Source organism: Rattus rattus, chromosome 9 (genome assembly GCF_011064425.1).
Source record: "Rattus rattus isolate New Zealand chromosome 9, Rrattus_CSIRO_v1, whole genome shotgun sequence".
Lineage (NCBI taxonomy): Eukaryota > Metazoa > Chordata > Mammalia > Rodentia > Muridae > Rattus > Rattus rattus.
Genome location: NC_046162.1, coordinates 95,516,257 through 95,532,272, shown reverse-complemented (window position 1 = coordinate 95,532,272; position 16,016 = coordinate 95,516,257). Strand labels below are relative to the sequence as shown.

Below are 16,016 nucleotides of genomic sequence, written 5' to 3'. Positions count from 1 at the left end.
CTCGTGGCGATACTGACAGTCTCAAGGCACGAATTCACTCTCTGCTTAACTCTTCCAAATTAGTATCATTTAGTGACTGTGACTCCCCCGTGTCAGGGTCTTGTTGGCTTGTGAGGTTTTTAAAAGCTCAGGGCTCCATTTCAGACTCTACCTGTACTGTGGCAGATTACTTTGATTAATTATCAATCCCAAATTTTTGTGAGTTTTTTCAGACGTAATTTTAGTAAAAAAAGGAAAATTTGTGCATAGTTTCAGTCTTAAAAAATTAACTCAAAATACATATTCTTTAATGATTAATTAATAACAGAGGATGTTGATATGTAAATAAAATTTAAAATGCAAACACAATTAGAGATTGGTGGATGGAGGGAATGTTAAAAAGAAAAACACACATTAGTCTATGTGATAAAACTATACTTTTTAATGTGTTTTGTGGAGTAAGTTGTTTCACTGACTTTCCTGGTATTCTTTTCATCCAGTTCTATCCTTCCTTCCTCCCTCCCCTCCCTTCCTCTCCTCCCTTCCCCTCTTTCTCTCTCTCTCTCTCTCTTTTTTCTTTCTTTCTTTCTTTCTTTCTTTCTTTCTTTCTTTCTTTCTTTCTTTCTTTCTTTCTTTCTTTCTTTCTTTCTTTCTTCTAGGCAGGGTTTCTCTGCATGACCCTGGCTAGCAAATCTTGTGCTCAGAGATCCACCTGCCTCTCAAGGGCTGGAGTTAAAGGTGTCCACCACCACCTCCCAGTGTATATTAAATTTTTTAATGCTGGCATTTATAGTTCAGTAGTGGAGTGCCTTCCTCATCTATGTGGGGCCCTAAGCTGAAAGGTGAGGGAGAAAAGGAAGAAAATTTTGTTGTTGTTTTTGAATATGTAAAACTCTTATTTCTCTGGTTTATGAGGGTTGACCCTTGGAGCCTGGAAAGTATTCTACCACTGAGCTACATCCCAACCTTTGGTACACTTATAAAGAATGTCATCATCATGTCGATGTGGATACAGATTATATTTGAGGAATATTGTAATCGATGTCTAGTTTTTTGGGTCTTTATTGTTAGTCAAATACTAAATCCCCCCCCCCCCCGGAGCTGGGGACTGAACCCAGGGCCTTGCGCTTGCTAGGCAAGCGTTCTACCATTGAACTAAATCCCTAACCCCTAAATTCTCCATTTTTAAAGAGGTTGTTTATAGGGCTATAGGGAGAATGTAATGAAGTTAATTAGAGGTTAATTTTTAAATTGATAAACATTCTTATTTTTAATATGGTATATTTAGCAACTTCTTTAAATCATGTGATACTGAAGTCAAACCCTTGAGGATTTGAATGGAAATTTTTTTTTTTTTTTTTGGTTCTTTTTTTTCGGAGCTGGGGATCGAACCCAGGGCCTTGCGCTTCCTAGGCAAGCGCTCTACCACTGAGCTAAATCCCCAACCCCAAATGGAAATTTTAAAACATCTTTTAAATAAGATTGGAAATGATAATACGCGTAGCTGCTTTGACAAAGATAGGAAAGGGTAGTCCTGCAGCTACTGTGACAGGTATTGCTTTGTTTTGAAACTGTCCCCAGAAGGATGACATTGTGTCTTAAAACTATGTAATTAGAATACAGAGAATCACATTTAATCACTATCATAGCTTACTAAGGACTTTTCTGTTGTTGCTTGTATGTAGTCTTAATGCCTGCAATAGTATTCAGCTCATAGTTAATGCTTTAAAAATGCTTGTTGCTAAGTGAAGTACCTGACCTGGAAGAGCCTTTTTATAAGTTTCCCAAAGTAAATGGAGGGGAAAAAAAAAAATCCTTGAGTTGTTTTAGAAATACAACCAGAAAGTAAGTGGTTAATACATTAGCTAGGTGGAATTAGAAAGCTAGAGTGTGACAACCTTTGTTGTTCCCTTGTTGTTCTGTCGCTCAAGGAGTGGCAATTAGAAGCAGAATGAAACTCTGATCAGGATGCTAGAGAGCTCCCAGGAAATGAACATTTGTTGAGAAGCTCGTGTGTAGTTGCGCTTGGTGTCTGCTGTGTTGTTTTTAGTAATTGTGACAATTCTGAGAGGTGGGTTGAATATTCACATTTTATGGATGAGCTAGAAACGGGGATTTAGAGGAAGTGACTTCTGATCACAGTGCTGCTGAATTGCAGCTCTGGGGGACACTTGACCAGTCCCAGCGCTTGTGCCAATGCAAGACCCTGAAGGTCGTTCTCTCGTGTCTGCACAGGCACTAATGAGAATGCATTCATTTTAAACTAACCTCCTTTATCATAAATTGTCTTTATCACTACCGACTAAGTTCTTCCTTCTGTTATAAGCAACATTCATTGTTTGTCCGCCTCAGAGGTGGTACTCGTCATGCCTAAGGTAGCCTTTCAGATTACACATATGATAATTTTAGTTTTCTTTCAAACATATAGAGAGACATGTTTAGACTCTGAAAAGGTCAGTTTATTGCAACTACAAGTAACCAGGGCCAGGAAAATTCTAGTCAGAGTGCAAAGAGAAAGTATTCAATCTCTATTTGTAGTAATGCTTTGAACAGTTACATAAGGGAAGGAGTGCAGAGAGAACACATGCCTTTACTTTAGTTTTCTCCTTGGAGGGAGCACTTGTGATCTTCTGTAGCTATAAATTGGACCACGCTAGTGGTTCACTTAGAAGTAGGAGTGAGGCTGGGGCTGTAGCTCAGTGTTAGGGTGTGTGGCTAATATGAGCATGGCTTGTTTGATCCCCAAAACCCACCCCCCACCCCAAGCAGATTTTTTTAAAATAGAAACCCCCTTGTCTGTGTTCATTTGTTTTCCGGTGGCCCAGGCAGAAACCTCGGAGTAACAGAGGATGGCTCTGTATTGTTTTTCTCTGAAAGAAGATCACTATATCCAGTGGGCTTTTTTTCCTGAATCTTTCCAACTTTGTATCTTTCTTTTTTTTTTTTAAAGATTTATTTATTTACTTTATGTATGTGAGTACACCGTAGCTGTCTTCAGACACATCAGAAGACGGCATTGGATTCCATGACAGATGGTTGTGAGCCACCATGTGGGTGCTGGGAATCGAACTCAGGACCTCTGGAAGAGCAGTCAGTGCTCTTAACCGCTGAGCCATCTCTCCAGCCCACTTTGTATCTTTCTTGAAAATATAATTTTGTATAAGGACTTTGTGAAACTGGAATCAGATAAGATATATTGCGTTTTAAATTAGATGCCTTCTCCTAAAAATTATCTTTGGGCAGTAAGTATACAGAGCATAATGTTACTAACTTACCTCTTGTATTCAGTAAGTATTTATTATATTAGCCACTTTTCCCATGAAATGGACACATTATGGAACGTAAGTTCCAGGTTACACTATATGAAATTTTCACTTTCGTAGATAAGAAAAGTAAGATTGAATTCTGGCAAGTTCCTGTAGGTCAATCTAATTAATGAATTTAAAATTCCTTATGTAAGACACTTTTTTAAAACATTAGTTAATGCTGTATTATTCAGCAACATGTTCAATGACGGAAACCTCTAAGTACCTGTGGTTAACTTGAAATGTAAAAGCAGCCTAATTGGTTGATTGATTGATTAATTGATTGCTTATGCATACTAGGCAAGTACTCAGCCACTAAGCCATATCTTTAGTTGTGAAATTTTAATTAGTTTTTTATATTTATCTATATGTGTAGGAGAGCACACATGCCAAATGTGCATGTAGGTCAGAAAACAACTTATGGGACTCAGTTCTCCCTTCTACTATTGTGGGTCCTAAGGATTAAATCACAGGCACTAGACTTAGTGGCAGGTATCCACTGAGCCATCTTGCTAACCCCAAGATAGGTATTTGATTTGTGGAGCTGGAGAATAAGAGTCAGTGTCTAGCATGTGCCTAGGCCCTGGGTTCATCCTCAGGACTGAATGAATGAATGAATGTAAAAAGAATAAAGGAAGAAAAACCCAAGTTTACTTAGGAAAGATCCTGTGGGTGTTTTAAATGCTTGGTATTTTCTCTGTCTTTAAAGGTGATATGTAATTTGATTGTGTTTTCAAAGGTTTGTGCTTTCTGGAAATCTTCATGGTGGCTCAGTGGTAGCAAGCTATCCTTTTGATGATTCTCCCGAGCATAAGACCACTGGAATCTATAGCAAAACCTCCGATGATGAAGTCTTTCGATACTTGGCGAAAGCTTATGCTTCTAACCACCCTATAATGAGAACCGGTGAACCCCATTGTCCAGGAGATGAAGAGGAGACTTTCAAAGACGGGATCACGAACGGTGCGCACTGGTATGACGTGGAAGGTACGCAAAGCACTGGCCCGCTTGTATTTCCCTCGCTGGTTTAGCTTTCTTATGTGTGTTCTGAATGCAAGAGGAGATGTGGAACTTCAGTTCTTAAACAGGTTATTTCTTTGTATGTCTGGGCCAAAACTGCAGCGACATTTTAAGACAACCACAGCAATGTGTGCTCTCTCCATTTGAATTCACCTGCTGTTCCCTCACCCCATCTGCTCTCCCACCTACACGTGCTCCCACACACATTCTTTCCCCAGACCATTCACAAGTGTGTTAGTGACAGATCTCTCAAGTTCCTCAGTGCTTGTGCTTCCAAGCAGAGACTTTTTCTGCCGTGCACCATTCCTGTTCCTGAGAGATCAACTGTCAGTCAGTGCTGCCATTCACATGCACTGCAGTTGGTTTCCCTTCTTGTCACCAAGGAATTGTAGTTCCTTTTTCTCCAAATCCAGGATCTGGTCAAGGCTCAACCATTGTATTTGATCCTGTAAGAATCCAGGCAGGAGCCAGCAACATGGCCCGGGGATAAAGGCACCTGCCACCAAGCCTAACACCCTGAGTTAACGGTCCTTAGGACCCACATGATGGAAGGAGAGAAGTAACTCCTGAAAGTCGCCGCCTGATCTCCACATATGCACTGTTGCATGCACGTACCTCCCTCCCTCCCTACACACACAAATGTAATTGTAATGAAAAGAAAAAACAGTCCAAGTTATTGTCTTATAGAGCATTCCGATTTTTAGGTTTGTTGCTTTCTACATTATAATTCAACTTCAGCTTCCAGTAAGACCATTATATAGACCACATCACATGTTAGGAGACACAGAAAGTTAAGTTATAGGTCTTAAATTATTGGGCTAGAAACAGTGACCACCAATCTTGTCTTTTACATAAGACATATTTGCTGTTGTATTTTAATCTGTGGACTGATCATGGAATTCTGGCTTCCTTTTTAATGTAGATATATTATCTATAAATATTAAAAAATACTCCATAAATATGCTATATAATATATAGTATATTAAACTATATTTAAATATATTTCATGTAACATATAATATGTAATATAACATACTATATATTGTATATTTAATATATAAATATATAATGTAAACATTCTATATTACATATTTAATATACAAATATATTAAATTACAAGATTATATATTATATTTAAATATATTATATATTTATAGATTATAATCTTGTATAAATATATTTTAATATATAATATAATTTATATAAAATTATCTATTTTATATAAATGTATAAATTTATTACAATTTATATAATATGATATACTTAAATAAAATGTTTATAGGTATATAAATATAATATATAAATATATTTACATATATAATATAGTTATATATATAATATATTTAGCAGACAATTTGCCATTTTGGTTTCTTTACTTGCTCATACATGTGGATACCTGTTGTTGTGAAAATGTTTGTGGTGTTGAGGACTCAGACTCCAGGGGCCCGGTCAACCTAGGCAAGTCCTGAGACTCCAGGGGCCCAGTCAACCTAGGCAAGTCCTGAATCACATGAGCCCAGCCATTCCAGCCTGAACTCTGTATCATGTATCTGCCTCCCTCTCTATCTTCCTGCAGTGTTCTGAGTACCGAGATTACAGGGTTATACCACAATGCTTGGCCAATTTTCTAGGCATAAGGCTGCAGTGATAGTAAGAACATCCACAGTGCTATACATCCATCTGTCTACTTTCAGAGCATTTATGTCACCTTAGATACTCTGTAGTGATCAGGTAGTATTTCCTATTATTTCCCTTCCCCTAAATACAGGAAACCATTAATCTATTTTCTACCTCTGTGAGTTTGCCTATTCTAGATATTTCATGTAATTGAAGTCATAAAATATTTGTACTTTTGCGTCTAGTGTGTTTCACTTACCATTGTGTTCTCAGGGTTCATCCATTCTGTGTCATATATAAGAGCATCATTCCTTTGTGCAGTTAAATAATATTCTCTCTATATAAAATACATATCATGTATGCACGAATGTATAATAGAGTTTGTCTATTCACTCTCCGTTGATGGCACCGAGTCATTTCTATTTCACCGTTGAGTAATGCCACAGTGAACACTGTTGCACGAGTAAGTGTCTGAGTCCTCATTCTCAGTTCTTGGTATATATGGCTGGGAGAGTCATGATTAGTTTTGTATTAGTTTTGTGTTTAGCTTTTAAGGGGACATCAAACTCTTTTCCATAATGGTCATAACACTTATTTTCCTAGCAGAAATATATAAGGGTTCCAAGTTTTCATAGGATACTATTTTAACATATTATTAAGGTCTGGGTAGATGGATAAGTAGATAAAATGCTTGTGGAACAAATCTCAAAACCCCACAAAACCCTACAGAAGGGTCTGTGGCCCATCTGTATTCCCAGAGTTCCAGACACAGCGATGGGGATCCCCTGGGCTAGCTGGGCTAGCTGGATTGAGTTCTGCAGGAGGCCTTGCCTGGTAAATAAACCTGCCAGTGAAGGAAGACACCTGATGTCACCTGGTCTCCACACATTTGCATGCACACCCACAGTCAAGTGTAGCTGTATGCATGGCCGCCTCCAAACGCATGTGCCTACATGGATGTACACCATACACTCTCTCTCTGAAAGTTACTAAAACAAGCCTGAACTGTTTGCCTTCCTTTTAAAAGTCATGAAAGTGGGGCTGGAGAAATGGCTCATCAGGTAAGAGCACTTGCTGCTCTCCCAGAGGTTCGATTCTTTGTCTCCACACGACAGCTCACATCTGTCCACAGCTGCCTGAACTGATTGTAACTCCAGTTCCAGGGGTTCTGTAGCCCTCTTCTGGCCTACAAGTACAACAGGTACTCATGGTGTACAGATATCCATGCAGGCAAAATACCTGCACTTATGAAAGGTAAATAATAAAGTAAAAATCATGAAAGTACCTACCATTTTAAATTTCCAGAATAATAAAGCACAGTGCAGAAATGGGTCTAGGAAGATGGCTCAGTAAGTAAGAGCACTGGTTTTGAAAGCAAGAAGACATGAGTTCAAATCCCCAGCACCTACGTAATAGCCCTGTGTAGCATGTGTGCCTGTGACCCTAGCCTTGTCAGATGGAAGATCCTGGAAATTTAACTGAAAAGGTAATCGCCAGGTTCAGTGAGAAACCCACTGTGGAGCCTGAGAGAGGAAGATATGTGACATCTTCCCCTGGCCTCCTCATGCACGTACCTGGGTGTGTATACCCTCTCTTCACACATATAGGGGCATACATCACCCACACACAAACAATATGCAGAAAGAAGCTAGCATGGTGGCACACATGTAACCCCAGCACTCAGAATACCAAGGTAGCAGGATCTCAAGTTTAAGGCCAGCCTGAGCTACACAGCTAGCCCACCTTAAAAAAATCCTCAAAACGTAAGCAGAAGGAGCACTTGAATTTAAAGGAATGTCATTGGAGCCCATGATGAGATGCTGGGGTGTTCTTTACTTTCCTGCTGGCAATCTCGTTATAGAACATCTTGTAACGTATCTGTTGATTCACCTTTATGCCTTTGAGCTTTTTTTTTGTTGTTGTGTGTATGTTTGTTTTTTAAGGCAGGGTCTCACCATGTAACTCTGTGTGGACTAGGCTGACCTCAAACCCAGATTCTCCTGACTCTGCCTCCCAAGTGCTGGGATCAAAGGCAGGTGCTATCATGCCTGGCTGATCACTTTTTGATGTTTTTATGTCTAGCTGCATATACTGAAAATGAGTCCCAAGTTAGAGGACTGAACACCTTCTAGAATTTCCTGACGCCCTGTAGTTTCTATCCATAGTTTGTGTTACAAACATCTACAAGGCTGAAATATTTAGCAGCTAGCCTCTTCCCTCGTTAAAGTTAGATGTGGTTTGAAAAGCACCAATAAGGGACGTACTTCCCTGTGTAATTCTTACGTTTCAATCTTCGGAAGTAAATTGAGTAATGTCTAGCTTTGTGAGCCAGTAGTTTTGTGAGTTAGTCAAGTTATTATATGAACTAGAGATATTATATAAGCCAATGGAATGAATGACAATTTACCTTATCTTTTTAGTTTTAAAAAAACCTTAAAAGGTTAAAAAATAATTCCTAATTGACAATTTGAAGCATGTGTTAAAACACAGTTTGAAAAATAACCATGCAGTTTTCAGAGAAAAGAAGTGTACTTTGCTACATAGTCACAGATTATTCCCTTAAGCCAGATATGAAGTGTTTCTGTTTTTCCCCACCTCTGAGAAAGCCAAGCTTTGTGGCTGCCATTGTTCATTGTTTGGGGGAGCATCAACATCCCTCTTGTTGGAGCTGACCAGTCAGATGCACTGTGTTGTCTCTACAGTAGCTTCTCTTCCTGCCACAGCAACTGCTTCCTAAAGAGAAAGCCGTGCTGGCTCCAGTAGCTTGAACAGGATAAAATCGTCTTGTTTTTCTCATGCAGGACCAAAGGGAGATGTTGTAAAACCTGTGACTGGGCATATTTTCAAGGCCGGATGTCCTGGAATGCCTTTACTCATACTATGCAATGTATTTATGAATTCCTGCTGAAAGATGTGTGGCTGTCTTAGAGCTGAAAATGAATATATTGATCTAGTTTGGTCCTTTTTGCTTTATGAAAAATTCAAGGACTAAGAGATGAATTCACTTACACAATGTAGCCATTCACTTAATAAGTGTTCCTGACCGACTGCCACGTCCCGTATTCTGCTTTAGGCAGTCGGGCCACAGTAAGAGCAGAGCAGAATCAGTTGCTACTTGAAAGGATCCGATAGCAGGTCAGTGGTGTGGGAGTGGGGTGAGGTGGCTGTTGCTGCCTTCACCTTGCTTGCCAAGGCTGAGTCCTCTGCTATTGGCGTACCTTTCCCCCACTCTTTCTTGTGTTCTTGTTGTTTGACTGTATTGTTTTTTGAGACAGTACGAGAGACTGAGCCCAGGATTTTGTGCATGCTAGCAGCATTCTGCCATTGAGCGATACTTCCTCCCCAGCCCTCTTTAATGACTAAATTTCTTTTAAGATTTATTTTTATTTGATGTGTGTGAAAGCTTAGACATATGTGTGTATACCACATGCATGCCTGGTGCCTGAGGAGGCCAGGAATGAGTCGGATCCCCTGGAGCTGGACTTAGTTGTAAGCTACTGTGTAGGTGCTAGGAATTCAACCTGTGTCCTTTGCAAGAGCAGCAAATGCTAACCAGAGAGCCACTTCTCTAGCCTCTAAATTCTACTTTGAGACAGGGTCTCACTAAGTTGCCCAGGCTTGAATTGAGCTTGATCTTCCTGTCTCAGCCACCCGAGTAGCCATCTTGACAGGTTTTAAGACGTGAAAATTGGCTGATGGTTTAACATGTCTATTCCCAACCATATTGAATGAAACTGGGCTGTAGTTTGGGTCACCTTTAAAGAGTTTCCGTCTTTAAGGACTGCAGAGATAGCACAAGCACCTGAGTTTATGTAAAAATGCCAGGTGTAGTGGTGTGTGTCTCACCAACCGGACACTCGGAGGGCAGAGGAGGAAGAGGGTCCTTGGGGCTTGCTGGCCAACCATTCTAGGATAATTGGTGAGCACTAGACCAGTGAGAGACCTTTCTGGAAAGTGGACTATATTCTTGAGGATGAACTTGAGACTGTTCCCTACCCCACCCGCCCCACATGAACAGTTACATAAATGCATATACACACACAAGAAAGAAAATCTCTCTCTCTCTCTCTCTCTTATATATATATAAGATATATATATATATATATATAGATAGATAGATAGATAGATAAGATATATATATCTCCAAGACTGTAATTGAAATGGTTTTACCCAAGTCACCAGTCACCATTCAGTGTAAATGCTAGAAACCATCTAGGACAGGGCATGGGTATATTTCACCTTCCCTCAGCCACAGGCATAGAGGCTAAGAGCAGAGCCTTGGCATCTGACAGTTTAGGTGTGAGTTTCAATTCTGTGTGTCTATAGATATGGCGATTAGTTGATCTTCAACATGCGAATGAATTCTTCTACTCTCGACCCCTATACATAAAATAAAACAGTATGATCTGCTTCATAGGACTCTGAGGCTCGGCCGAGAACTATTTTAAGCGCTTACTTCGCATCAGGCACTGTGACTACTCATCTCTGCAAAGCTCCCACTTCCCTAGGGCAGGGTTTCGATTTTATTTGGTATTCTCTTTCCTTGACTTTAATCATGCCTTGTATATAGGAGGCAAACAGCGCATCTTTTGCGAATACTTGAATAAACAAATTCTTGTTATTCTTGTAGAATGGTTTACATAGTTTACAATATTAGACACCTGAACGTTGTACTCAAAATTCCTAAAAATATTCTTCCTACATTTGCTCCTACTGTAATAAAATAAGTTTGCCTTATGGTAGGTCGTAGTGTTTTTGTTTTTGTTTTAAATTTCTCTAATATCCTATAATGATAAATACCTTTACATTTTTAAAATTATGTGTATATACATATGTGCCTGTGCACATGAGTGCCGCTGTCTGTGGAGGCCGGGAGAGAGTGTCTGATGCCCTTTGCTGGAGCTCCTGGTTGTGAGCTGCCTGGCATGGGTGCTGGCCACCAAACGGACTCCTCTACAAAGGCTGACATGCACTGCTTGCCACTGAGTGTCATCTCACCAGTCCCTTTACATTTCATCAGTGTGTATATATGTTAAAAACTTTTTTAAAACTTCATGAGACTAGGGATCTGGCTCAGTGGCAGGCACTTACTGAGCACAGGGCTGGCCCTTGACTCTATCCCCATCACTGCGAACATCTGATAACGAACTTGCCATCTTTTTTTTTTTTTTTAGGCAAGGTAGGCTTTTATTACATTGGCTAATACTCATGTCCAAGTGAGGCTCTGGTTCAGTCTGGGCTGCCACCCACCATGCCTAGCTGACGCTGATGTGGGACAGCCAGTACCCACGGCTTGCATCCTCTCACACTCAGATAGCTGGCAACAAGGCAGTAAAAAGCTGTCCAACTTGTCAGTTTGAGTAGCAGCTAAGCCCTTCCCAGCACAGAGGACAAAGGGCTTATTAGACAATGAGATGATCATTCGACATTCTGGTCACTTGTAGGAACTCCACCTTAGTCTGGGTCCTAGGTTAGTTCACATCTAGGTGAGGGGATGGGGCCCCTGGGCAGCCTTCAGACCTCACCCTCCCTTCGAGCATAGGCAGCCAGCGAGTGTCCGCAAAGCCCATTCATTGTGCTCCTGGGTCCCGCAGGCGAAGGTCAGGGCCTGGAAGAGATCACTGAGTGAGGACACATCCAAGAGATTGGGTCCAGCAGCCCCCATCATTTATTTTTAAAGTGTGTCTAAACCCACTAACGTCTCTTACAACGCAGTAATGGGCAGTGGCCTCCAGCTTGGAACACCCCTATTCTTGATCACTGCTGCCATCAAACTGAATTCCTTCGATTTTTCTCTAGTAGGCACAAACACCCCTTACAATTTGCACATGACAACTCTTTGCTCTTTTGTCTTGGCTTGCTTATATACCTCAGTCATTTATGGGGAGGACTGAGCTACAACTTACCTTGGGTTGTTTCTCTTATAAACTTGAATGGTTATTGAGACAGGAAATTACTCAGATATACTGTCACAGCCTCATGTGCTGCTCACATGTCTGCACACTGTTGCTGGTTGGGACAGCTGCTGTATTGCTGTAATGCTTTATTTTTATGGGGCCTCCCTCTGTTTTTTAAGTCTTTGCTAACATGGGCCTTTTCAAACTGGCAGTTATGATTTTTCCCCTTCCTTCGGAAGAAGGAAACATTGTGTTGATTTATTGAGCCTTCTTCCCTCTCTTTTTATACTTCATCAGTTAGGAAATGTGAGCAGAGATAACACATCACATTCCCAGAGCATGAACTCCTTTGATCACGTGGCCATTCTTCTCCAAGTGGCCATTACCCTGAGCAGCACTCAAGTGCACTAAATACTGAAGAGCACTGGCTTGAAGTCTTCTATGTCATTAAATTGGACATACACAAGAACACTGGAATCTAAAACAAAGAAATAAATATGCAGTGTGTAATTGGAAAATAAACCACAGTATTTTCTATTAATAAAAGATGGGTCCTTAAGGTTCATAAGGAGTTTAGTTTCTCTCAGTAACCGTTCAGTCATGCAGACTAGTGGATCTGAACAGCAGAAACAAACCAGTCTGACCTGAAGAACGTGTGCAGAGCACTGCTTCGTGGCTTGTTTCCTGAGTCTGTTTACTACTCTGTCAGGCTTAGGAAGGATGCCGCTGGGCCTTACAAGTGTGAATTTGTATTTAAAGCTGTGCAGAAAAACAAAGCACATGGAGGAAATCTGAAAGGTTCTTCTATGCCTGCTGTGCCTGCTGATTTCACAGTTCATAGGATCAGGTCTGAACTGCAACAGAGTGTGATCCAACCTCTGAGCCTCACTCTGCCTCTCCTGTGCGCTGGACTGTCCTTTGCTGGCAAATATGGACCTTTACAGGTCACTGTGCCTCTAGGAAGCCTCCTAGTAAGTCACTCTCCTGCCTTCACCCAGAGCATCCTCTTCTTGGAAATCATGAATCCACTCGTGTTGGACTGGGCGGCACTGCTCATTTCAGATTACCTTTAGCCTAGGGAGAGTGTTCATCGTTATCTGGAATGTGATCTCTTGATGATCAAGGCTTTCTCCACAGGAATACATGGGAATGAAAGGGAAGATGAGAAGTATAAGAAATTGTGTCAGGACTGGAGAAGTGGCTCAGAGGTTAAGAGCTCTGACTGCTCTTCCATAGGACTTGAGTTCAATTCCCAGCAACCACATGGTGGCTCACAGCCATCTGTAATGGGATCTGATGTCCTCTTCTGGTGTGTGTGAAGACAGCGACAGTGTACTTATATACATTAAATAATAAATAAATCTTTAAAAAAATTATTTCCGAGTGAAGTTAGAAAATATTTGGGGTTGGGGATTTAGCTCAGCGGTAGAGCGCTAAGGCCCTGGGTTGTCCCCAGCTCCAAAAAAAAAAAAAAGAAAGAAAAAAGAAAGAAAGAAAAAAGAAAGAAAGAAATTGTGCCAGAAAGTCAGGGAGCCTGCATGAGTCTGAGCTAGGTCATCTGCATGTGTGTTATAGCGTGTGGCTTGGTCTTCCTGTGACACTCCACAGTGGGAGCAGGGCTGTCTTTGACTCTTTTGCCTGCTTTGGGATCCTTTTCCTCCTACTGGCTGCCTCCCTCCGCTAGCCCTAATGTGTGTAGTCTTACTGCAGCTCGATATGCCATGTTTGGTTGCCATCCCAGAGGCCTGCCCTTTTCTGAAGGGACACAGGAGAGGTGTGGATTGGGGGAGGGGTTGAAGGGGGTGGAAAAGCTGTGAAGACCTGTAGTAGTATGTAATATATAAGAGAAGAATAACTAAAAAATAAAAACAAAAATTGTGCAAGATGAATCCCAGGACTAGTACTGGTGAAGTGTCAAGGAGAACCGACAGGAGATCCATCCAGGCCCGACCTCGCTGTGGGAGAGGAGTGACAGCCGAGCAGTACTTAATCTTCCTGTCACAAGTACCAAGGAGCTGTTAAGAAACAGCTTCCAGAGCCTCAGCGGAGGGAAATGAAGAGAGGCCAAGGGTTGTAAGACATGTGATGGGCATATGTCTGTCCACAGCTCTGAAAACTGAATCGATATGGTTTTCTGGCATAATTTAATTGCTTAGAGTCGAAATCCAGCTAGAACATAGTTGGACAGATGGGTGATTTTTTTCACCTCCAAAGCAAAAATGTTTGTAGTGTTTTGCACCAGGGTTTCATGAAGGAATGCTGACAATTCAAGCACCAAGCATCAGCCTGTTCACATTTCACAAGTATGACTGAGAGTGAAATTGGTGTTAGAAATTGCCTTTGGTCTTACCTCATCCTGTACATTAAAGACCTGGTTGAAGCTCTCTTCCTCTTTCTTTCTCCTCTTAAATCTGAGCGCTATCTAATGTAAAAGGGGAAAAAAAGATTTAAAATCCTATTCAAACAGAACACTTGCTTCTTCTTGAGTCACGAGTTTGCTTCTGTGAGCCATGATCCACCCTAGTACAGAGCTGACCTTCAGGACCAGCACACTTGTGTACTTTGTAAGGTGATGATGGGCTCAGGAGACCTTCCGCCTGCACCAGGAGAGCGCCACGTATGCTGGCGAGGAGTCATCCCTCAGGCTTTCAGAGCCTGTGTTTACGAATTAGATGTTTTCAGTCCATGACCCTTTTCTCTGTAATTCAGATGATCAGGAACACTTTTATGAGGAAAAATACAATTCAGAGATGGGAGAGAGTGTTGACCAAGTGGGAACCGAGACCGGGCAGGACTGTGTAATCAGTTTAGTTCTGTAGAATCATATCATTAGCAAATATATATCTAATGGGAGTGGTGAAGGAAGTGGATGCTCACAGAAGTTACCCAAGTGCAAATACCAAGTTCAGATAGGAATTAAACAACTTGAATTTAAAGATTTAAAGTTGGAGCACTTTTTAAAAGCACACTTGGAGAGTCAGGCAAGTCTCTTAAGTTCAAGGCCAGCCTAGTCTACAAAGCGACTACTTCCAGGGCAGCCAGGACTACAAAGAGAAACCCTGCCCACCTTTCACTTATTTGGTTCAGTGTTTCTCCTTAAACTTTTAATGGACGTTGTATTTACTAACTTTTAAAAGTATCTTGAAATGCAGAGTTATCATTTATCGTACATACAGAAATTGAAATTGTGAAAATTTCTTACTACCTTTTGAAAGTCAGAGAAGTCTGCCCTTATCTGAAGTTAGGCTTTCTTAAGCTTCAGTTACCAGCCATCAGTCATAGTCTGAAAGTCTTAAATGGAAAATTCCAGCCATAAGTGATTGATAAGCCTTAAATTATGCACTGATCTGAGCAGCACAATGGAATCTTACATCAGTCTGCTTGTATCTTGCCTGGGACATGACTCATTCCTTTGATGAGAATATCCACACTGTGTATGCTCCCTGCCCAATAGTCTCTGGTTTCCACTTGGTTTTTCAAATATTATGTGTTCCAGTTCAAGCAATGCTCACCTCACCTCCACGCAAGAGAAATTAATATATTCCCGTGAGACAGTAGCACATTCACATGACTTTCACTATAGTACATTGTTATGCTTGCTTTATTTTATCAGTTGCTGTTACTCTTACAGCACGTAACTTAACTGTCATGTGACAGGTACTGTCAGAGAGTAACAAGAGCACTAATGAAACAAGTATAGTTTCTGGGGCGTTACCTGAGCATCAAAAGAGGGGGAAAGTTGCTGGGGTTTTTAGTTGCCGTTGGGTTTGGTTTTTGTTTGTTTGGCTGGTTGGCTGGCTGACTGACTGGTTGGCTGGCTGGTCAGAGTTTCTGTTTGTAGTCTTGGCTGTCCGGGAAGTCACTTTGTAGACTAGGCTGGTGTTGAACTTAGAGACTTGCCTGCCTCTTCAAGTGGCCTGCTTGATAGTTGCTGTTTTAACATGGAAGCTTCTGTTTAAGAGAGAAGAGTAAAGGGCTAGTATTTTTCAATGAAAAATTGAGTGTTTTAAAGTCTCTCTCCTCTTTAAAGCCAGATCTCTGCTAAAACCATCAACAGGGACTTGCTCTGTTATAGAGGTGAATTGAGTATTAAAGCAAGTGAAGATGAGTTGTAAGACAGAGTATGAGTAGACCATTTGATCAGAGAACCATTAGCTACCTATAGCAATTAATGCTGGCATTGATTACAATTTGTTAT

General features: G+C 40.9%; 1 protein-coding gene across 1 annotated transcript in view; it reads left to right on the top strand.

The window, feature by feature from the left end:
• Cpd (carboxypeptidase D) overlaps positions 1-16,016 on the top strand; it is a 65,168-nt gene that overhangs the window by 2,359 nt on the left and 46,793 nt on the right. The window contains exon 2 of the mRNA XM_032914267.1: positions 4,024-4,271. Coding sequence (XP_032770158.1) covers positions 4,024-4,271 — 248 coding nt within the window. The remainder of the gene's footprint in view (positions 1-4,023; positions 4,272-16,016) is intronic.